We start from the raw sequence: 24,408 nt of genomic DNA on the forward strand, positions 1-24,408 counted from the left end.
ATTAATAGTGTTGGTTGTAATGGTGGGAGCCAACATACAATGCCAACATACATTTGTGCTAGGTGTTACTGAAACTCAGGAGTGAGTGACATTAAAGTCACATTATAAGCAGAGTAAATAATTAGAAGAGGAATTCAATAAATGCAAAAAATCCCTCAGATTTACCGTAGTTAATTTCACTGGTGTCCAAAGGGCTCAGAGCATCATACTTGATACCCTCATTTTAAGGTCACAAGCTTTCCTAGGGTCTTATGGTGCTCTTCATTCAGTTCCTCCACAGTTACAGCCTGTAGGTGTTTTGAATTCTCTTGAAGACCCAAAGTAAATTATAATTTCAAAGCTCGGATTACCATCTAGTTGTAAATCACTGATTTTGTTACATCTTTTTGTATCATTTGGTTGTTCTGAATATTCATCCTGAGTAATCTAAATACACAGATGGAGTAAATACAGTGTCAGTGGTAAAGAGGAAGTAAAGAAAAGCAGCAGTCCATGGCCAGAAATTGTTTTAGCTTAGAGTGGTCCATTGACTCTGATGGCAGGCATGGAGGGATTTTGGAAAGATGAGAAAACAGAACATGACATTCAGTTGTCAGAACACGGATTCTTTTTCCAGTTCTGCTCTGCCACACTAAGCAAACAATTTTTCCTTTGATGCCATTGCCTTTTTGACTTTCTCTGGATAATTGAGATGAGGTTACTTTCACTTCCTAAGAAAATGAATTTTTATAACTTTTTTATTTGTCCACTTGTGTTTTCATAACTTTTCAGCCTATTGGCTAAGTAATTCTGCCCTCTCCATTGCCTGCAAATATGAAGTATCAAAGTCCTACACATCTTGTGAAAATTGGCATCTGAAAAGATGAGAAAGGAACTTTATTCCCACTAAGTGAAAGGTTAGCTATTTACAGCCAAAAACAAACAAACAAACAAAAAACCACAAAAAAAACCAACACAAAAAACAAACAAACAAAAAAACCAAACAAAAAAAAAAAACAAAAAACACACACACACAAAAAAAACACTAACCCAAAACCCCCAAAGCAAATAAAAAAAAACCCCAAACTCCTGGTAAATGCTGAGTTTAATCTGTGTACCAGCAAACTGATTAGGACCTGATAGCTAAGGACAAGCAACAGCTGCCTCTTACGAAACTCCTTGTTACATCAAAGCTATTTGAAAAAGTAAAGAAATGGATGCAGGACACAAGCCTGTTATGAAATTAGCTTTTTCAGTTTAACAAATCCCAAGACACTGCGTGTGCCACCCTCGGTACTCGTGTGTGTTAACAAGACGACAAAGGAGGCAGCTTTATGTGAGGATGTGTGAGCAAAACTTCGGGAAACACCTGTTGTAACTCAGGCGCGGAATGACCAGCGTCTGGCTCTTCCGAGGCATTGATCAATCTCTCCTTTAATAACACCCAGCAACAGCGAGCAAAGCGAGACATGAAGGTTGTAAAGGCGTAACAGGTAGAAACCATCCGGCCGCGTAAGCAGCTGAAGAGAACGGGAGACAGAGTGGTTCGCCCCTGAGGAAGCGCACACACGCCTCGGGACGCTCGTTCTGCTTTTGCCATCCACCGAGAGCCCCTGTCCTGGCGGTGGCCCCCAGAGCCGCGCTCCTCTCCCCGCATTCCCGGCGGCCGCGCAGCGATGGCCGTGGCCCCGAGCGGACGCGGGTCCCAGCGGCAACGCGAACCCGCGCTCCCCGGGCAGGCCTGCGAGGGAGGGATGAGCGAGCGGCGGAGGGGAGGGGAAGAGGCTGCCCGGGGCGGGGGAGGCGGCGAACAGAGGCGTTCGTGCGGCGGCCGGGCGCCAATAGCGGCGGTCGGGGCCGAGCCGCCTCCTCCCGGCGGCAGCGGCGGTCGGAGCTGGGCCAGCCGGGCCCGGAAGCGGCGGCGGGTGGTGCCGGAGCGCGGTGAGCGGGGCCGGGCGCGGGATGCGAGGAGGCGCCGCCGCCGCCCTGCCCCCTGCCCGCTCGCAGCCAGCGCCCCAGGAGGAGGAGCAGCGGGAGGAGCGGCAGCAGCAGTAGGAGCCGCCGCTGCGGTAGCATGAGCGGGGCAGCCGCTAAGCAGCCCCCCGACGCGGGGTCCGCCGCGGATCCCGCCGCAGAGAACGCGGCGGCTGCGGACCCTGTGCCGGAGTCGCCTCCACCGCTGCTGAGCGTGGACGTGACGGGATTGGTGTCGCAGTTTGCGAGGAGCTTCGTGCTGATCTTCCCCGTGTATGTGCTGGGCTACCTGGGGCTGAGCTTCAGCTGGGTGCTTATCGCCCTGTGCGGGCTCTTCTGGATCCGCAGGCACCGCGGCGGCAAAAGCTCCCGCCTGGGCCGGGCTCTCGCCTTCCTGGAGGACGAGGAGGAGGCGGTGCGGCTCAGCGTCTCCTCCGCGGATCTGCCTGCGTGGGTGAGTGGCCAACACCCTTCGGCGCTGCCGCGAGCACCCGCGCCCGGCGGGCCGGGGCCTGTTACCTCCCCGGGACCTGCGTGACACCCAGCCCCGCCGCGCGGGGCTGCGCCGCAGGCCGGAGCCCCAGAGCCGGCCTGGCGGGAGGGGTGAGGGCACTGCATCTCCCGCGCCCCATGGCTGCTTGTCCCGCTTCGCCAGCCCCTTCCGAGACGGTGCAGCGGCGGGAGCGGGCGGGCAGCGTGTCCCTTCCCTGCCGTTCTGTTTCCGCCGGGGTGGCCTGTCCGTGTCCCCGCCGCCCGCTCCGCTGCGCCCGCGGCGCTGACGGCGGTGACAGCCGGAGCCTGCCGTGACCGGGGTTCCCCCTCGGAGAAATAAACTTTGCTGCAGGGTTTGGGTTTCCTTCCCCTCAGGTGCCAGTGACACGCACGGCTTGGTTCTAGCGCGGTCTCTGCAGAACGCGGATGTCGCGGCTTGGGCCGTTCCTTACAAAGTTGAGATGAGAGGGGAATAGAACCGGGCGCTTAATGCTGATCGGTCTCTCTGTAGTGTTGCCAAACGGGGGATGAACCAGAAGTGAGGTGGTGTTTCTGAGTGGTTTCAGGGCTGTGACATGAGCACTGAGGTACAGGGGCTGTGGTGGCTTTATCTGTGCATTGGTGTGGTGGGTTTTTAAAGGCTTTCTCCAAATCTTCCTTTGAAAGTTTTAGGTTTTCTACTAGGTACTCAGAGCTAACATTACTTACTTTTTTTTGTTTTAGCTTAAATCCAGCTTCAAAGTTGGATACCTTTTGTTTGTGATTTCTCCTTTGGAGGATTGATGATGCTTTTGATACAGCTGCCAGTGCCAGTGTGCATCCAGGCCTGAGCCCTGCTCTGCCCCCGTGATGCGCTGTGCAGAGCTTGCTGCTCTCTTAGTGCCCATACCCGAAATCTCGAGGGTTTCTGCTGATTCTTTCAGTGCGATTCTTTTATTGACCACTCTCTGCTCCTGACCTATAGTCACCCACGTCTCTCCTGGGGACTCTTTGCAGTGACAGTGCATCCAGCAGTGCTGAGATGATAAGAGTCCAAGTAGTGTTTTCATCTGATCAGATTGCAATACCTGATGTGACCTGTTCTAGCTCTACTAAGGAAGTTATAAGAGAGAATAGAGTGGGTAGGTGTGAGACTGGAGGCTTTTACTCCTCTTCCATCATATCTTTTGCCAAAGTTCTGTTGGAAGATCATTTAATCTCTCCTGTACACTGCGCTAATTTTTACCTCTTGAAGCAGAGATGTGAGTCTCAAATAATATAGTTATTAGCTCTTACATTACTTGTGTGTGGTGTTTGGTTTTCCTTGTAATCACACAGCCATATAATGGCAATGTTCTGACACTGCATTTAAAATGAATTAATTGAAGCTAGATTTGTAGTGGAGGCTTGTATATAGTAGCAATCTGCTGGTAACTAAGCTGTAGGTATTCAAGCTTAGTGCTGTGCGTAGGTTTTATTTTAAGTTGCAATTTGCTACCTTTGATAAAATGGCAATTAATTTCTGCTTGGAGTTGTCCAAATAACTAAATATTTAGAAAGGGGCCTCCTGTTTGAAGTCAGAGGCCAACATATCAGTTGAGAGCTGGCTGCAAGCATCTGCATATATCCTATGGCATTATGAGAAAGCAATGATCAATATGCAGGGTGTCCCAAGAGTGTGACCCTCTCAGACACCCATTGGCAAATGGATGTAGATTTTTTTTTTTTTAATATTTTCTTCCTTCTTTATCCATGTTCTTAAATTTTAAAGGTTTTGGTTATTTTCTTTCTGTTGATGTATTTGCTATGTTCTGGAAGCATCCTTCTTTCAAATAAAAGTAGCTTCCAGAATAAATGTAATCTGGAAAACGGAAGACTTCTGAAAACTGAAAACCTGCTTAAATCAAAAGTGGTATTCATTGCCTGCTGTCATAGTCCTTAAGGTTTATATGAGTCTTATGCTGCTTTCGTAATGTGTCTTGAAAAACTGCTGTTGTTCTTCCTTCTGCATTATGTATGTGTTCCTGGAGGTTTATGAATTTCAGTCATATTTGAAGTAACAGATACTGGATGGAACCTGACATCACTGATAGGGATCAGCTTTATCCATCTCAGTATGAACTCCAAACTGAAGTATTTTCTGTTGGTTTCTGTTATGGAAATAAGTTTTAAATTGCTTGAGTAGGACAGTGCTGTGTTAGGAATATATAGGAAACTTTGTACTCTTCTGGGACTGATACTGAGGTGTAATAAACCATTTTTCAACTAAAATTATGTGGTATCTTGGATTTATTTGACATGTGGTATCTTCCTGTGCCCTTGATTGGAGAAGAGCTTTAGCTTTGTGTGCTGGGTATGATTCCCTTTCCCCACACACCTTGGTATTGTCTGTTGCTTTAGTGGTTCATATTAAGTACTCAGTAATACTGCACTGAGTTATTTATTTTTCAGAAGGTGATTATTTCTGGAGAATGTTTTTCTGCTGGCAATATGCTCAGTTGCAGTTTGAAAATGATACAGTTGTGCCACCATACTAGATAGAGTTTGTAATGTTAATTATTAGTTTCCTAAATTAGATTTACTTCTTCCATGAGCAGGTGGTTATATATCAGGAATATTCTGTACTGTGCATGTGAAATGAATTAATTCAACATGAATACGAGTTATGTTACTTAAAATGTCAACACAGAATTAACTACAAATAAGTATGCATTGAAAAATACCACATGTACTGTCTTAAAAAAATAAGATCCGTACTCATAGACTTGCTAACATGTAGTTATAGCTGTGCTGCATGTTTGAAAGGTGTCATGGATTATATGGGGTAGGAGGGAGCAGAGGTGGGTACTTTTCCAAATAATTTAGAACCAGACAGCAGAACTTAAAATGAGAAAGAACTGGAGATCAAAGTTGTCTTTAAGTGGAGAGTTTAAGACATGAAAAAGTCTCTTTAGAGAAAGACGTTTTCCCTTTATTTGCAGCATTTTTATGCACCAGATGTATTTTATACTGGAATGAATGTAATTTAGTCACAAACATGTATAAAAGGAAAGTGGCAGTTTAAGTATCACTACATAGAGGAGCAAGGGTAGGAAACTTAAAGGTAGGACTCTTAAGTTTTCAGAGGCCAGGTATCAGGTTGCCTTTTATTTTAAAAATGGTAATGGAATTTAGTAATCTAATAATAACAAATTTACTTTGTTATATCTCAGATCAGCCAAAAAAGCTAATCTAATTTTTCCATTTTAGCAGTGGTTCTTGTTGCTTAGTGCCACTTTTGTAACATGCCAACATATCATGTTCAACATGTTTTTGGATTAGTGAAACTTTGGCTCCTGTTTTCTTCAATATACAGATAAAAAGCCATGCTGAATTTATTTTCCCCAGATTAAATGTAAATTTGGCCTGGTACCAGGAGCTGTATCTATGTGCAGTCTGTCAACAATCAGCAGGTGACCAAAATAGCAACAAATCTTAGCATTTTCAAAAAAATTATTCTGAAAACAGATTTAGACAATTTTTTTGTAATCCTAAGTGTGTATTATACAGAAACTGAAATACTGTATGTGATTGCAGTAAAAGTGGTGACATGCTAGAACATTAATTACAAGTCTGCTGTGCCATTTTGGGTCCTACACACTTGCTTAAGTTTCTGCTCTAGTTTGGAGTGATTTTTATATTCTTGGGGGTTTTTTTTTCTCTTGATTTATTTTCTCATCTACTTAAGAAAAAGGAAAAAGCCTGCCTAAATCTAAATAGCTGTCATAATCTTCTAAATTAAACTTACTTGGAATACTATTATACAGAAATCTGGTAGGTCTTCTTTGTCATGGGAAGCTGTATGAAGTTTTTCAGATTGTGAGTATTGTGGGTCACCACTGAACTGCTGTACCACTGCTACACCTAGAGAAAGGGGATAATGTCCAATTGTATGGTTAGAACAACAAAGACTTTGGTTTTTACTGGTGTTGGAAAGGCAGAGCCAGTGTTTGTGGAAGAAAAGTGGTTTGGTAGCTCTAACTGCAGGATCACACAGTACTGAGTGATGTTTGCAGAGAAGGTTGAGGTGGTTCTGCTCTTGTGTGTGTTTGATATGACTATTTCTTGGTGATACAGAGTCAAATTTGCTATCTAGATCTTAGATAGATGGTTCAGGACAGGAATCTCCAAAGAATCCCTGCTGATGGATGTTATGTACTCAGTAAACCTGATAAACAGGTGGACTTCTGCAGTTCAATATGTTTTATTTGCTATAGAAGAAAAAGGTGTTCCTCTTCTCCTTATACCTTTGGTTGCTGCTGTTATTGCTGCAGCTGTAGGAACTGTTGGAGGGTTTTTCTGCAGCATATGAAATTTGAAGACAATGAGACATTTTGACACATTCTTCTGATCTGTTCTCCAGCATAGTTGAGTATGTTAGATGGAATTTACCAAGGGGTGATTTATAAGGAAAACAACTCCCATGTACAGTAACTTAGTGTTTAGCAGGATCTCATCATTTTGGGTGGTGAGTATTGCAGGTGGCCATTGCTCTGGGCTGCCAGCCTGCATCTGGAAAGGGTGGAGAGGTGTGAGTAAGAATGGAGTGGTAACTTGTGAGTACTTAACAACTGAACTCTGTGCCCTTCTTCTGCCTGATTATTTTTCATTTTAAACTGTGTTCTGTTCTAGCTGATTCATAGTATATGAATATGCACATCCGTGTGTTGTGGGTTGTGTGTGTTTCTGTGGTTGGGTTCTTCTTAAAGGAAGAAGTTTAATTTGTTTCAGTATTACTTCTTGAAATTCAGGTAACCTGAGTGACATCCTAAGAGCACCCCATAGTTAGGAGAGATGTAAATAATGGGTTTGGGAATGGAGAACCAAAGGGAAAAAAAAAGAAAAATATATTAGACAATTGATCCTATCTCCCTGTTTCTCAGAGTTTTCAAGCTGAGTATGTTAAAACTATGCTGAGACAATGTCTGTCCCAAAACACCTTCTCTCACGTAGTGATGTGGTGGTGAGCCTCACTATGTGATTCGTATATAAAGATCACTTTACGAAATGTTTATGGTAGAAACCCTCATGTTGAATTGATGTTTATGAACATGATATCAAACAACTAAAGAAAAACATCAGCCTGAAAGTATTAGTACACTTCTTGAACTCTTTGTAAGTGACACGGGATTTCTAAATATGTACTTATAATACATTCTTTTTTCATCTAACAAATTATTATTATGTAGAAATGACTACTGAGTTTTAGGACTACTGTAAATGTTATTTAAATATGCAGTTTGTCTGAATAACTAAGGAGGATGTGTAGAGGTCTCTTTAGGTTTTTTTTGTTTACTCATTTGCTATTTTTTAATTTTGCATTTTAGTCTGCTGCTGTTGTTTCCATGCCTAAGTGCCTTTGCATATAAGGACTGGCCCATCTTCAATCATATTTGTCAATGCAGGAGTCAGAAAGATCTTGTCTGTAGAGACTGAGGTTTTATGGAAGAAAAAGAAACCTAGGATAACAACCTTTTCTGCCTCTTCTACAAAATTCTTCTCACTTTAAATTACAACTGCTTTTTGAGATTGTTGGCATATCATAGTGTGGTGGGGTATGTAATCTCATTTTTTTTCTTTTTTTTTTTAATGAGAACTTTCTGGGAAATAAAATTGAATCAGGATTATTGTCAAAACATTTTCATTGCAGTTTATGGTGATGAAAGCCTGTTTTATACATTTGAAGTGTTCTTTGGTGTCCTGTTCTTTTTTGTCAAAATGAAAGAAGAGGTGGCTTATTGTTTCTGGTAAGATAAATTTCTTTGACTTAAACTTTAATGTAAACCAAATTATTTATCTCCATTTATCAATTTATCACTAGTTCTCTAGTTGCTGAAATTGCCTTTGGCATAGCTTCTTTTGAGCTTTGCTGGCCATATACCCATACTGAATCTGTTTATTTTTAAAAAACTTTCTTTCAAATAATAGCAAGTTTTAAAAGAACACTATTTTCTCAATATCCTCTGTAGTGTCTGAAATGAGTTTGTCAGAGTCTTATAACTGTATATATATAAGGTTCTGAAAGTAAAAGTTAATGATTATGAATTAATCTATATCACTGATTTGGTATGTTCTGATATGTAGATAAAAGGAAATCAGTACAAGAATATGATTTTTCTGTACGTACTACACAAATAGTAGATTTGGTATGAGACTTAGCTGGTTTAGATATAGAGTTGTTTGACCTGTGGTATCTTATCTTTGTCTTTGCTTTTCTCTACTCTTGGAAAATATAAATTAAATCTGATATTCCCCTTTCCTAAGGAAGTGGAGAGTGGACACCCCACCAGCACCTTTGGAGCTTTCCTGTGTCCTTGCAGGGGCCAGCTTCTAAGGGTTATGTACCAAGCTTGAAAGGGCAGCAGAATTTCAAATGTAGGATGTGTAGGGCTGCTTTTGCACATTCAAGGTAAATACTGTGCCACTTCAAAGAAGAAAATTAAATCCTTATCTTTCGCTGCTGTTTGTGAGCACTTAATGAAAATAAAGAATATACAAACTAGGTGTGTTCAACATAGAATGAAATATGAATAACACTGGAGAAACAATGTTTTCATAAGAATAGGGTGAGAGTGTTTTTATTTGAAACAACTGTTTGAACTCAGTAAATTCTGAAACTGAACTGTTTAGAGAAGTCTGACACTTTATCATTTGTATAGCTTTTAGATCATATGGCACTTTCATTCTGGGTAAGAGTTTTTTCAGTTGAATGAGGAGGGAGTTCTGTGAAGTTGAGAAAGAAAATGTTTGATAAGAAACAAGAGGGAGGAATTAAACCAGGAATTTGCTAAAAGTGTGTGAAATGGTGAAACCCAGTTGCCACATTTATGTGGGTTTTTTTCTGGCATATGCCGCTTTCTCTGTTTCTTAGTTGACAATAATAGATCATCAGGAGTGGAAAGAGGGGTTGTACAAACTTGCTCCATCAGCTAGGGACATATCTGATGTCCTTCTACTTCATTGACTGGAATTAATTCAGATTTAACTTGCTTTGTAAGGACCTCATTACAAAAGTGAGGTTCAAGCATTAGGAGTCATTTCCTGGCTTTAGGGGCCTGTGTTAAACCAGCACACTAGCCTTGGGAAGTCTGTTCCATTTACCTCAGCTTTGCAAGATACTTTTTGATCCCTTGTTCCTTTATAAAGGCCTTAAAATTTCCATCCTAATGTCAGGGTTCCTGTAAGAAGCTGTGTCCCATCCCTTGAATCCCATTAATAGGCTGCCTGGGAGAGGGAAGAAAAGAGGTGTTCTGCGCCTTCTTGCACTTCTTTGGATCTCCATCCCCAACCTACTTCCAGTGTTTTATTCCCAACAGCTTTACCAAGCTTCATGTACCAATCTTTTAGTCTTTGTTACATTGGTGGAGTTTTAATTTCATTTTAAATGGCACGGGTTTGTTTGTGTTTTGTTGGTTGGTTGGTTTGGTTTTGTTCTCTCTATGTGCTTCCTTGATACAGTTAAAAGTTAGAGCAACAGCAAGAATGTTAAAGCTTTTTTCAACTTAGTTCTTATTTAGGATAATTTGAATTTTATTTGTAGGCTCTGCTCTGGATTCTTGCTTGTGGCAGAGAGGATCAGGGGGGTTAGCAGAGGAACTGATTCTGCAGTTTCAAAATGAAGTAATTGTGCACTCCTGACAAAAAGGATGTTCTGCATCCAACTGCACTTTCCCAGTGCCACCTTGTGCCAACATTAGCATTTACTTGGCCAGCTAATTGTGAGTTTTCTGCCAAGCTGGGTGTTCAGCTGGATGAGTTTCATGAGTTTACTATGAGACCACAAAAGTGCCAGTGCCTCTGGAAGGGAAGTGGTGGAAGCCTGTGCTCAGGTTTAAAGTGAGATAGAGCAATGGCCTGCACAAAGAAGCTGTTCTTAGAAAAAGAGTGGAAAAAAATGCTGCTGAGGTATCTTTGTGGGGAAGCAGAGGTTGAATGGGAGGGGTTTGTAATGTCAATTTGCATATCTAACTTCTTTTATAACATGTATAACATTTTTTAACATTTTATTTAATTATCAGGCATATAAATTCTCAGTATTTTGATTCAGCTTAAAAATTGACCATGTTTTTAGTGTGTGATTAGATTGGATCAGCTCCAGAAATCTCTTCTTACCTGAATTATTCTATCATCTTCCTTTTTATTTTAAGCTGTCATTAAATTAGCTTTCAATCTCCAGTTATGGCTTACAAATGATAAGAAATCTTTTCTGCATAAAATACAAGTATTTGCTTAAATATTAAGTGTACTAGGAAGAAAATAAATTAAAAAGATGCTATCTTTAGAAAGGTATTTTATTGGATGTCGTGACACCTTTTAAATCATTTGGATGCCTGTCAGCTAAGTAGATAGTACTAAAAGTTCTGTGCAGCAAATGTTAAAACACACTATTTTTCAAATGGAACTCCTGTAATATAAATAACCTTTGTAAGACCAACGTTCCCATATAATGAGTCATTGCACAAAGTTTTGTCTGCTACATGCTGATGTGACTACAGAATTTTCCTTAAGACCCGAAAATCTGAAAGAGGACTAATGGTTTTCAGCTGAAGCAGCCTGGATTTACGTACCATGAAGTTGTTACTATACTAGAAACACGAAACTAGTTTTACTTGGCTGAAAATAACTGTCATATGACAGACAAGAATTGCATTGTCATTTGGCTGTCCTTATCGTATAGCAGCATGGGTCGAGTTTACATTAGTTCAGTTGCAGCACTTTTACCTGAGAGATTTATATTTGCAGTGTAAATTGCATAACTTTGGCATCTGTTTATGTGAAAACTTCAGCTGGAGTCTAGTACAGACCACGCTATTGTTTTTGTAACCTTTGTTTGCATTCCTTTAGTTAGATACTGGCTCAGTGAATTATCCAAGCAGACTGAAATAGTTTCCTCTGAGAAAATTTTGAAAGATGCAACACAGAATGTAAAATTAAATGTACTGACAATCCATCGTGTTGTATTCTGTCACTGTCAGTCCTTAGCAGGAAGATGGGAAGAAGGTGAATGTCTAAGAATGAAATGCCTTCCTGTTTCATTTTTAAAAGTAAACACAGGATATGCTGAAGCATGAAGGTAGCTGTAAAACCTTGCTTGCTCAGATTCGAATTAATTATGCAGTGTTATGATCCACAATTCTGCTCTTAAAGTTTGTAGGTGATCTTTTTAAAAATAGCTTACTAAAAACAAATTAATTATGTGGAGGAATACTTTGCAGGGAGAGCTGAAATGGAACTTCACAGCTCAGAGAACTCACAGTTTGCTTTATATTTAAGCATTATTACTGCTTCTTTGTACTATGTGGTTCTTCATGCCTTATTTCAGATCTGCATAGCTTGAAAGGAAAAAACCCATGTGTCTGTGCTTTCTCAGATGCCCTTCTTCACTTAGCATACTCTGTAGACTAATGAATAAGTTTACAGCTTCATATCCAAAAGCTCAACAAGAACTCCTGTAGTTTTTTTTTATTCTGCAGGGAAGAGTATGAGAAGACATGATCTGAGCTGTGAGTTTTTGTGCAGACTTACAGGGGAAACTCTCAGGACTTCTTGATATTTAGCATGTTTGAGCTCTCTGCATGTTTCAAGCTGACTGTTAATGTAATGAATGTAATTATACAAATGATTCAAATGAGGAAATGTCTTCTCTTCATTTGTTAGTATTTCCTAATGCAGTAATGTTGCTGGTCCAGAATTTTGAAAAATTGTAGTTTGTTTTGAGGCAAGTCTTCTCTCCTCCCCCAGGCTGTTGATTCATCTTGCTAATTGTTGAACTAGAATGCTAAATACTCTCTTGTGTGTGGCTAGGAAGTTGCCTTAGTCTAGTAATAAATTTTATGATGCAGACTAAATTTGTATCCTAAACTGTGGTGTTCCTCACTCAATGACTTTCTCCTAAAATACTTGAACTAGAAAAAGAATGCTTTTCCACCCACCCACCCTCTGCCAGTTAAATATCAAGTGGCAGCCAGGAAATGATAAGAGGTGTTTCATGGGGGGAACAGAAAACCAGTGCTCAGTCATCTGACTTGTACATGTTAAAAGAATATTCAATAGAGATTGATATATTAGATTAAATTGCAGTAATTTCTTGTTCTCTGTTTGTTCATGCTAATCTTTATATTGGTTTATATTTTAGGAAAGATATTTGGGCTTTTGAAAGTGTTTGCGTTTCTTTTTTCTTTTAAGGGTGTGCTAGGTATGAGTATGGTGTTGATGTGAATGTGCCTGAACTGTCCATGTTCATTTGATAAAATCACTTTTTTCTGTCACATTCATGTAAGTGTTTATAATGGGAATTAATTTTGTGCTACATTTGGCTATGTATAAAGCTTTAAAAGAAGTTGCATATAATGTATGCTTGTGCTTTTTTCAGGTCTTAACATAGATGTCTAATAACAGAAAACATATTTGCCAACAATTGTTTCTCAGGTCCTTTGTGTTTTGAAAGTTTTGCAATAATTGTTGACATTTCTTTCCCTTGTGTCATATCTTTCATGTATTCAAGCGAATAACCAAAATGTTACCAAGCTGTTAATTTTGTTACTTTTGATTTACCAAAAGAAAAGCTCTAATGAGGTTTTTTCTTGTTAGTTCATTAAGGTAATCCATTACACACAGAACCGTAGTGACAGCCTGACAGTAGATCTGATTTGGAGGTTGCTTAGTTTACAAATAAAGTTCTGAGGAATTACAGAAGTGTTCTTTTAAGCAGTATTTCAGTGTTCTGTGCTTTGCTTCCAGTGCACACAAGTTGTTACTGGTCTACCTGCTGCCTTTATGCTGAACTCCTTGGTTTTCTGGCACAGCCAGTGAGGAAGTCTGACAAAGTAAATCTGACAAAGTGCTTGAACCTCTGTTGGGATTGGGGAGAGGGTCTGCACAGTGGTGTTCTGGATACAGGAGTGGCAGACAATTGTAGGTGGCAGTTCTTGTTTGGGAATAAGTGTAGGCAGGACCATCGAGGACTAATGGGTAATTTTAGATGATATTAAAACATTTACCAAGGGAAATGGGCAATAGGAAGACTTGAAGGGATACTGGAAGGCAGTCTCTATCGGCTCTGGTGGGAGACACCTAAACTTTCATCTTCATTCACTTTGAGTGAGTTTGGTATTTGGGATGTAGAATATTTAGCAGATATTTTGTAGAACGTTTTTTAGTGTAAGTGGAGGTATTTGTGCTTGAAGTGAACTCTGCTAAAGGGGTGGAAGTGATTGTAGGTTTAAAGCATTTATCCCTGAGTGAAATAAGATTGATTCACCTCTGTGTCCTCAGGGAGCAAGCTGATAAACTGTAGGTTCAATTTATTGGAGAGTAGTAGAATGTATTCACTTGCCAGAGAGAGAAGAATAGTTCATCAGTGTTCCTAAAATTAATGGATTTTAAGCTCTGACAAATCACTCTGGAATTTCCTTTGCTATGAAGTTCTGAGTCTTGATTCCCATGTAACACATAAGATTCTAGTTTAGTTTTAACATGCAAGAACTTACAAGGTCATTTGCTTTCTTGCTGGTGACTTACAGTGCTTGGGGAAATGGTTTTTCTTTTTGTCAACCCCAGTTGTCTGGAGGGTTTTCATTTGTTCTAGTTTTCTTTTCCACCAAAGTTATGAGCTCCAGCTCTGCCTTTTGCTACTGTGGTTGTTTGCATTGTCAGCCACATGGAAATAACATTCCTGCCTGTCATGTTCCAGTGGAGAAGACAATGTATAAGTAAAGTTCTTACATTGTGATCTCCCACTGCGTAAGTAAAATAGAAAAAGCTCTTGACTTGAAGCAGTCCAGGTTAGTCAATGACAAGGGATTTGAGATATCACTAATTTAAAAGAAAGTAACTATATGAGCTTGTGAAAATTGAAATAAATACACTTCCCAACATAGTTTACAAGTTAATTTCAGTTGTTGTGGTTTGACCCTGGCTGGATGCCAAATGCCCACCAAAGCTGTTCTTTGTTGTTCTTCCCTCCTCAGCGGGATGGGGAGAAAAGTGCAATGGAAAAGTTTGAGGGTTGAGATAAGGACAGGGAGAGACATCATTCACCAGTTACCAGTGGTGGCAAAACAGACTTGAATTGGAGAAATCAAGGAGATTTTTAGCAGTCAAATCAGAGTAGGATAATGAAAAGTGAAACAAAAAGTATTAGAAACACCTTCCCCCTACCCCTCCCTCCTTCCTGAGCTTCACTTTCTTCCTGATTCACCGCCTCCTTCTCTAGGGACTGCAGGGGAATCCCAGCTCTGGCTCCTGGAGCACCTCTTCCCCTCCTACTTCACTGACCTTGGTGTCTGCAGAGTTGTTTCTCTCATGTTCTCACTTTTCCCTGGACAGAATTACTTTTGTGAAATAATTTCTTTTTCTTCTGAAGTAAGTTATCCCACAGTTGCTGTTGGGCTCAGCCTTGTCCAGCAGCAGGTCCTTCTTGGAGCTGGCTGACATAGGCTCTGCTGGGAGGGAAATAGGGAAGTAACTCTATAGGAGAGCTTCTGGCAACTTGCCACAGAAGCCACCTCTGTGGCCCTAACCCTCCACCCTCCAAAAATTTTGCCACATACACCCAATACAATCTTAAACTGTTCAGTTAAAAGAGACCTCTTTAATGTATTTTTTAAAAATGAGAAGTTTGGCAGCTGAGTATTCACGTTGTAATGATTTCTCAAATATGCTGAGCAGTCAGTACTATATCAGATAGGACAAATCATATATGGCAACAAGGGCGGTGGACTTGACTTCAGCATCCCTTGATGTTGAAAAGAAGTAAAATACTTGTGGGTTTTTTTTTTTTTTCTTTTTCCTCAGAGCCTAGTTGTACATGGAAAAGACTTTATCAAAGTCTTGGAAATACTTTTTTGAGTTGGGAAGATATAGTTGCAAATTAGCTGCTATTTATGCAGATCTCTGAAAATAACTGTGGCATTTTACTCAAGGGGGTTGATTTCATTTTAACTGTCATCACTGCATTCTTCTAACTCAAGTGATGTCTTTTGCAAGAAAGTTATTACATGTGATTAAAAGCTGAGTACAGATCTAAGACTGCTGAAAATATCTGGTAGCTCTACAGCGCTGGGATTCAGGCCTGGAACAGCAGAGTAAACAGTAAAACCTGTAAGAGAATCTGTTGCCAGTTAGCACACACAGTCACATTTCCTGGAGCAAACTGGAATTTAGATACCATACTTGGGCATCTCATTCCAGAGATGAAGGTCTCTCCCTGGAACCTGCCTTTGATGAATGGGAGGGGGTGAACAGAGCTTTTTGCAGGAGGTCCCTTTTCTCTGTATAATAGGAACCTGCAGTAATGAGATCCTAACTGTGCTGCTGCTTTTTACATGCTTAAATTTATCAAGGAATAATTTGGGCCACAACTGTTAGATTTTAATTAATACGTGTAGTAAATATTCTGCAGTAGAACTTCTAAAAAAATTACTAGCATCTGTTATAAAATCTGCTGAGAGTTTCAGAGCTGACAGTGACTTGGCTGCACATATTTTTCCCTGCATGGGCACAAAGATTAACCTGTCCAAGAGAAATTCAGCTTAAGGAAGGCTCTGCTTGGGAGCAGTCAGATAAATTGGCATTGCCATGGGCAAGATTTCTTGGAGCTAGATTTTAGACAACTGATTTACTAGGTGGTTGTTGGCAGTTCAGGCAGTTGTCTTAGAATTAACAGAAATTTCTTTTTATTTACAGAGCTATTGCTAAGTTGGGTTTTAGGCACTAGGTGTTTGGTTTCTCCTTAGAGCTAGAATCTGCTGAACATAAATTTAGACATGTAGGTGCAAATTAGTTGTAGTTTATGGTCAGTATACCCATCTCCAGAGGACTGTATTTGACAATAAGGAAATCTTCAAGATGTCAGATAGATCTGTCCAGAGGCCTTTATTTTTCTTTTATTGATGATAAAGCAGGTGTAGAGTGACTTGTTTATTCTTGGACATATAAAAGACAAAATTTTCAGAATTAGAGAAAAGTAATTCATGACTTGCAATTGCCTACTTATTAACGATATTTGAATCTTAACTGGAAGTCATTGAAATTGCTGTGAAATCATATGTAGGTAAAAGGGTTGCTGAGATGTAAAAAGTTTTTTTCATCTTTCCTTTGTCATAAACTACAACCAAGATCTAGTGGTAGTATGATCTGATTATCACAGTTCCAGCTAAAGTGGGACAGTAGATGCAGATTAAAATACAGAAATTGTGAGCTTAAGCATCAGTTATAAACTGCTCAGTCTTTAAAGACTCTTAGATGTGTAATGTTATGATTAATTGTAGGCAGTATCTCTATAACGTGACTCGGCCTACTGCTGTCATTAATTAAAATGGTATTGATTTTTGATGGCTATTTTTGCTGCTAAATGGCAAAGTGAAAGAACATAGTGTGTTTGTAAGAGTTGAGCTAGTGGTAAAGAATATTCAAGAGATTCCCAAATTCTTGGCTTATCTTCAGCATTGATGATAATCAATAATAGGAGAGGTGACTGTTCTGTGTTGCATTTATAAGAGGGATAATGTATCCAATTCCTCTTTTTTCACTCTTGCTACCTCTCCATTCTGTCTGTCAAACACCCAACAATTCTAATGCTGGAACATTCCTCCTTCTAAGTCCAAGATATTGAATCTAAATCACTCAGCTGCTTGCTACCCATTGTTTGAAGGGCAGAAGCTGCCTTTATGTAAGGGCTGGTTTCAGGTGTGGGTAAAACATCTTCCTCCAAGTGGTGCTTGGCTGTGTATAAAAGCAAGGTTATGTCATTCAGGTCCGCACTGCACGTTTGATTGGCCATTCCAGAGGTGAACTGACGGCATTATTGAAAACGTTAGGTATGGACTCAAGATAGTAGTTTGTTCACAGTCTGTGCTTCCACTGAAGATCTGGTTTTGTAACTGCTTCTGTGAAAACTAGAGTATATTCTCTCAAAAAAACACAGGAACTCCTCTCCAAACATATGCAAATAAAATAAATTCATTTACATTAGAAGCAGAGAAATTTAAATGGAGTATCAGTTAAAGCATATATGGCCAAATGTTAAACTTCCCAAAACACTGGAGAAAGCAGATTCTTTAGTTTCCAGTATTGTTTTAAAAAAAAAGCTTAATTTAGAAAGAAGATTTACATTTTTTAGAATTTATGATCACTTACTTTGCTTGCTTTTTTAAGATGGAAAAACTTTTTAACAGAGTCTGAAGAATGTTTTGATGCAGAACATTGCAAGACAGCTACGTCAAAAGACTGTATCAGTGAAGGTTTGCAGTCCTGACATGAGAGAAAGTGTCTGTGTCTGCAGGAAGCTGGAATCTTAGGGGATGTTTCCTGGAAGCAGGGCCTGGAGGAATTTTGGTAGGGTGAAGGGGAGCATTGCAAATTGAGTGGACTTTTAATTTCTGTTTAGTGTTTTGTATTTTTGTATTTACTACTGATGTCTTAAAAGACATCAACATCTTGAAACCTCATCGCTGTTTTTCCTTTTTTTTTCCCCAAGAGATGAAATGATGGTTTTAAACTCCAGATTTCCTACATATTAGCAGTATTTATTTCCTTTGTCTTTGTTGAGGTGTAAAAACTTGTGTGGTGGGGCAAGTGACTGCACAAATGTTGTGCTGTGTACACAAGTCAAAGGATCAACAGGACTGTCAAATATCCAGGTGTGTTTTAACTAAATACTAAAACATGTAATACTGTGTTGTTGAAAAAAAGGTACAGGCCAGCCTAGCCTTGGGTGCTCATTACTCATTTGCCTCAGTTCAACTGGAGGGGCTTTGTCTTCTTTTTTGCTATGTGTGAACTTCAGTGTGTTGCAGACTGTGATGTGTCTGCTGGGCAGATACTAAACCATGTAATACTGTGTTGTTGAAAAAAGGTACAGGCCAGCATTGGGTGCTCATTACTCATTTGCTGCAGTTCAACTGGAGGGGCTTTGTCTTCTTTTTTGCTATGTGTGAACTTCAGTGTGTTGCAGACTGTGATGTGTCTGCTGGGCAGTGTCCATCTGTTTGTGGATGAACATAAATGTCCTACTGCTGTGGATGGTGTACTTTGGTATTAAATTCACTTTCTGATGAAAATCATTGTACGGTTCTAGAGAGACGTTGCAGGCCCAGGAGATTTGCGACTTGCTGGATGTTCCACTGTGCAGATGCTGTATGTGCCAGCCCAGTAACATAAGCACGTGAATTTCCCTCAGAGGGTGCAGTTTCAGTAGCAGCCTGTCCTTGTGCAGGTTTGATTTAAGTACACTTACTTTGCTTTTTCTAAAATAGCTTCTTGGATAAGAGGTGCTAAGCTCAGTCATGGGATAGATACTCCAGCTGGAAGATAGGCTGTCCAAATGTGATTTGTGTGAATACAAGAATTAAAGGCTGTGGCTGCAAATTTAAAAATCTTTCTATGTGTTTGTAAAATCTTTTCAATAAATAATGAAAATACTTTTTCTGTTTTAAAACAAAGTGATATTACTGGGTGGGGATTTTTATTTATGTTGAACATTACTTTCTGCCGTTTTTGAGGACTTTTTTCCTCTGAAGTACCTTTTGTTAACATGTAGAGTCAAAATAGTAAGGCTGATATTTAAGGATAATGGTTAATTTAGCTGGGGAGGCAGTCTGGGTTTTGATTCCACCTTGTAGCTCTAACATATGATATAGCATTCCTAAGTTTAGAAACTTGATTTAGCAGGGAGTGCTTTCAGTGCCTTTCCTTAGCAACCCAGCCTACCAAAACACACCAGAGCTGCCCTTCCTGCTCTGTACTGAGGAACAGTAGCAAACTCCATGGTTTTAAGGTGGAGTTTATAAACAAAAATAGGATAATGAGTCCTGCAATTGTAGGGGATTGGAATTCAGTGGTCAGAGTATTTTCCAGTTACGTATTTTGTTGGTCTTGCATTTTCAGTATGATCCTCTTGAGGTTAAGGGCTGCACTAAAACCTCTGAAGCGTCGTTTTTGTTTTAAGTAAACTTACCTGGAAAGTATTCATGTAATGGAATTGTTTATGGGTTTTTTTTTTACTTGTTTTCTTTAGTAGGGGCTAAGCATGCCTCAAGATAGAAGGGGTGCTGGAGGATGCCTTACCGGCTGCACTAAAACCTTTAAAGCATCATTTTTGTTTTAAGTAAACTTACCTGAAACATATTCATGTACTGGAATTGCTTATGGGTTCTTTTTTACTTGTTTTCTTTAGTAGGGGCTAAGCATGCCTCAAGATAGAAGGGGTGCTGGAGGATGCCAGCAGCTGCTAAGGGTTACAGCCATCCTTGGCAGAAGCTGGGATGGCATTCAGGGAAGGATAACTCCATAGTACTGTTTTAGTTTTGGATTTTCCTTAGACATCACTTCAGATTGCTGTATTAGCTGGACGTTTGATCTTGCTTAGTGCAGAAGTTGCTATGTAATGTGTTGCCAGTTAAATGTATGAGATGCTTAGCAGATCTTTTTCTAACAAATAACAGTGTTCTGTATTCGGTGCTGATATACAGCCCATTGAGTGGGACGGAATTGTTCTAGAGAGAGCAATTCTTACAAACCTTAAAAATTGTAGCGTCTATCTAATTATTAGAAATACTGAGCTTTGTATATGAAGCTGGTATAAGAATTTGGTTAAATGCTTGAATGAAAGAACCAGAAGGAATTACACATGTAAGTTTGTCATCGATACCTGGTGCTGTCAGGTTAGCTGGGGCTTTCCTCCCCGCCGTTTGTCACTGCATTAACTGAGACCCGATTTAAACACTGCAGCTCTTTTTGCTTTCACTTTATTAGAATGCTCTGCTTTCTGTTACTTTGTCAGCAGCATTTTATAGTTTCAGAGAGGGGGTAATCACTGATTATTTAAAAGTTATATGAAACTCCCAGACTGTTAGTCTGGCATTCTTTTTACTCTCTTGATTTTACATACATTTCTAGTGCTTCAGCTAGAAATGAAACAGGGATTTTAAAATGCCTGTTGTATCTTGCATGATTTCTGATTATATTTCAAAAATGTTTTAATATTAATAAGCTCTGGCTGGATTATTCTGGATGCAGTGCAGTATGCAGAAGTTAAACACCTTTGCTGGTTTTGGGTCATAGTCAGTCAAAACAAGCATTAAGTTTTAACTACTGAGTGTGTTCTACAGACTTGTTTGACTTCTTAGGATACAGGTTAACCTAGCTTGAATTTTTATGTCATGATGCTGCATTTTTTTGGATACCACCAAAAAAATAAAAATGCAAGTGCTCAATTTTGCTCTTTTCTATTTTCAAATACAAATATGCAGTTTGCTCATTCCCAACCAATACAAAGCAAGTGATACTTGTCATAGTTCACATACATTTGTTTCAAATGTGTTGTGAATTAGAGATTAAATTAGAAAGAAGAGAAGGTTGGGCTTCAGTACATGGAGATGTTTCGGGCTCAAGACAGGAAAGAAGATTTAATCTGCCTGAGCAAGAGGAGTCTACCAGAAGGTGATCACTGCTTCTTAACACTTGCCTTTTCTGAAAGCTGATGCCAATTTTAGCTTTCACAGAACACCTGCATGGTTCCCTTAGAGAGATGAGCTGTGTAATGTAGTGAGGGCTACAGGAATGAGCTCTCCCTGCTGCAGGAATCAGTCTCTGGATCAGAGCTGACTGCAGGGTGAGGGAATCGGGCAGCGGGTCAGTGGAGTAAAAGGTGAAGAACCCTCCAGTGTTTTATTGTAGATACCAGCAACAAGGGTGGCTGGCAATTTGGTGCAGAGCCCAGCACTTCTTTTCACAGCTGTAGACAGTTCAAAGAATAGTAAGTTGTGCTGTGACACCGGTTGTATAAGCTGCTTTGAAAGCTAATGTTTAGCAGTCCAGAGAGGAAAATTTGTCTTCTGTTGACTGTCAAAGAGAATAAGACACTCTGGCATGCAGTGGGGTGGGAACATGCCTGGATTCTCAAGGGAACTGAAAAGGAATTTGTTACAGAGACTTGAAAGTGCAAAAGAGGTCGTGTTTTTGAAATGTGACAAATTGAAAATATCGTGCTAATGCTTTAATAATTTTATTTTAAAAATCAAAAGCTTGAATTGCAAGGTATTAAGATTTGATTTGTAGAAGGAGAAGAAGAAATTAAATTACTCCTGGGAATACAAGGGTAAGGTCAATAATGTCAAAAAAGAGTACTGTACAAGATTTTTTAAGTGGTAAAATTTGGCGAGTCCTGAGAGTTATGGTTCATCCTATGCCTTTAGCAGTGTAAACATTTAAAATCTGTGTCTTTGCTTTCAGTAATTGCAATGCTTGTGGGAATTTGGAGATGTGCTAATGCAGGCTTATGAAACATTAGATGTTTCATTTTGTAAACCTTGGTTGCACTACTTCTCTGTAACATGGTGTGAGATCAAGACTTTGGTCAGTATAAATCCAGTTTTTGATATTTTGCTTGTACAGAGTCTTATGCTACTAATATTTTTTTTTTTTTTTAAACTGTGCTTGTCCTGGCCCTCTGTTGGACATCAGCATTTATAAAATACAGTTTTTACTGCTGTAAATGCCTGTAGAGGTGAGATTGTAAAAGGACATCCTGTTGTCCTAAGAGTTCATGGGTTCTGGTTTTCTGAATGGGGAAGTGGTATAGGCAAAAACACTGGATAGTAAACAGTCAAAATGTTAAACCTAATTTCTTATGTTTTCTCACTTTAAGATGTGCTCAACAGGTGTGGTACATGTGAAAAATGTCTAACCCTGTGTCAGGTTATCAGTCTTCTGTCAGAAGTTCTGGATGTCAGCCCCTCAGAAGTGGAAGCCATTAAAAGGTTCCTGCAGCCTAATGCCCACATATGCTTTCTACTTCTTTATTATTTTTTTACTGTCCTGTCTCACTCCAAACTAAGCACTGAAAACTTGCCTTTGTCCTTTTTGAGGTGGAAAGTGAAAAAGAAATGTGAACTTGGCAATTCAGGAAAAATGACAAGATATTAAACTGCAGTGAAAATAAACCAGTTTGTCTTACAGAGTTGTCATCTCTGTATTGAAGCCTGAGTTATGCTATATATTACCTATATATGAGTACTTGAAGATAATTCTGAAATCAGGCTGTGCTAGAAGATGAATCTGTGGTAGGGGACTAAAAGCTTCAAACTTTCTGTTCAGAAAGAGGTAAAAAAGAGAGAGAGAAGGAGACTGGTGGAGAAAGAGATTTTGTTTCATGTTGTTTATGAGGTGATTAAGCCTGGATGCTTCTGGAAATTAATGATGATTGGTTTTTAATTTCTAGGCTGAAGCTCTTGCTTCCAGTTGGGCTGCAGAGGCTGTGTGTCAGGCAAGAAGCAGGATTTTCCAGTTCCCTTACTAGCAGACTTCTGTTCTGTCATTCTTCCAGAGCAGCTGCTTATAATGCCTATCCCGGAGGATTTTGTTAGAGCAAGCTGCTGCTAAGTAGGAGGTCTCTGGGTAACTTTCTATTATGGCATGCTTGCTCCATCTCTGCAAAAATAGCAGCACTTAGGCAAATTTTATCTAGTTTTGGTATTGGTGAGTTAAATTGCTGAAAAGTAATGCAGCTTTTGACAAGTCACTCTGCCGCTGTGAGTGAAGCATATTTAATAGATGTTGAAGTGAAAGATGTTCATGGAAAAAAAAGAAACTGCTGTGCTTTGAAATGGCTCAGCATCCTTCACTTCTGAATTGTGGGATTTAGTTCTAGATTCTTTTTCAGTCATATCAGAGCTCTGGAGCCTCTTTTTAGGCAGGGTTGCTCTTTTTCAAATACAGCATTATTTTGCATTGCCAAAGACACTGTTTGCCATAGAAATTGGGGAGAATATCCAGGTGAGAATATTTTGGTGATGTTGTAGGGCTGCATAAGGATGGATTCTGAACCCTCAGCTGCCAAAACTATAAGCTGATTAGGTTTTTGATGGGCTGCTAGCAAAAACTGGAGGATTGTTGATTTTCAAAATGCTGTTCCAATGAATTCTGCAATGAGAAGGAAAACAGAGGGACAGCTCTCTCAAATACAGTCCCTGTATATGCATTTAATACATAATATATTTAAAAAAAATCTTAGCAAAGTAGCATGTTTGTATTTTTTAAATGAGAAATATATACATGTTTCTCGTTATTGGTAAAATGTAAAAAATGCATTTTATAGTTTGAATTAATGGCATGCTTTAATTTTAGCACATCAGACAGGTTGGATATGGGATCCCTCCGTGGAGTTTGGGCTCTAGTGAGGTTCAAAGGGTGTGTGTATGGGCAGTGGTGGCTCTTGGCAACATTTTGGGAAGGTCTGGTTTATGCTAGTTTAGCCTGACTTTACAAGACACAGCCTATATGCTGCCTGTTGTTTTCCTTGTCCCCCAGATATGGTACTTGGGAATATATATTAAGAAATAATGTCTTTCAGGCCATACCAGGATGCTGAAATGTCCTGTGTATGTGAAGTGCCATTTATTCCAGGTTTGAACCACTCGGTATGTTAGGCTTTTCTTTAGACCTTTAAGAATGGGATGAGGAACAGAAGTAACAAGGAAGGTTGTAAGGAAATTAAAATTTCTATACCTTATAAAGAATTTCACTTTTATTACTTGAGGTGTATGAATTCTATTGTAGTAGCTTTCCTGTGCTACCATTGAACCCTGGAGGTGGTGAAAAGCTGTTTGTTTCAATTTCTTCAAGCACCAGCTTGTTTTGACTTTAATTGCTGTGTTGAAGAAATTACTTTTCACCCTAATGCTCACAGTGACTGAAGCAGATAGCCTAGGATAGTGGGGAATACAGAGATTATCCTGGAAAACTTGTGCTGAACAGCTGTCTGTAATTTGTTGTGGCGCCTCACAGGACTTGAACTGATAGAGGCAGCTCACGTGGGATGACAGTGTTTGTGCTGGTAGAGTGTTTTGGGAACATTTGGTGGGGTACCAAGTGTGTGTGTTTCTAAAGCCACTCTTGTCTTAGGTGCAAATCTGACTCAAAGGGCATGTAATTGCTTCTTTCATA

At 39.8% G+C, this 24,408-nt stretch overlaps 1 protein-coding gene across 3 annotated transcripts in view; it reads left to right on the forward strand.

Moving 5' to 3' along the window:
• The first annotated feature begins 1,909 nt into the window (after positions 1-1,909).
• Positions 1,910-24,408, forward strand: part of ESYT2 (extended synaptotagmin 2) — an 81,081-nt gene continuing 58,582 nt past the window's right edge. For all 3 annotated transcript variants that reach the window (XM_041408528.1, XM_041408529.1, XM_041408530.1), the window contains exon 1: positions 1,910-2,407. In XM_041408528.1, coding sequence (XP_041264462.1) covers positions 2,054-2,407 — 354 coding nt within the window. In that variant the 5' untranslated portion in view covers positions 1,910-2,053. The remainder of the gene's footprint in view (positions 2,408-24,408) is intronic.

This window comes from Onychostruthus taczanowskii, unplaced genomic scaffold, assembly GCF_017590055.1.
Source record: "Onychostruthus taczanowskii isolate IOZ18803 unplaced genomic scaffold, ASM1759005v1 scaffold3, whole genome shotgun sequence".
NCBI lineage: Eukaryota > Metazoa > Chordata > Aves > Passeriformes > Passeridae > Onychostruthus > Onychostruthus taczanowskii.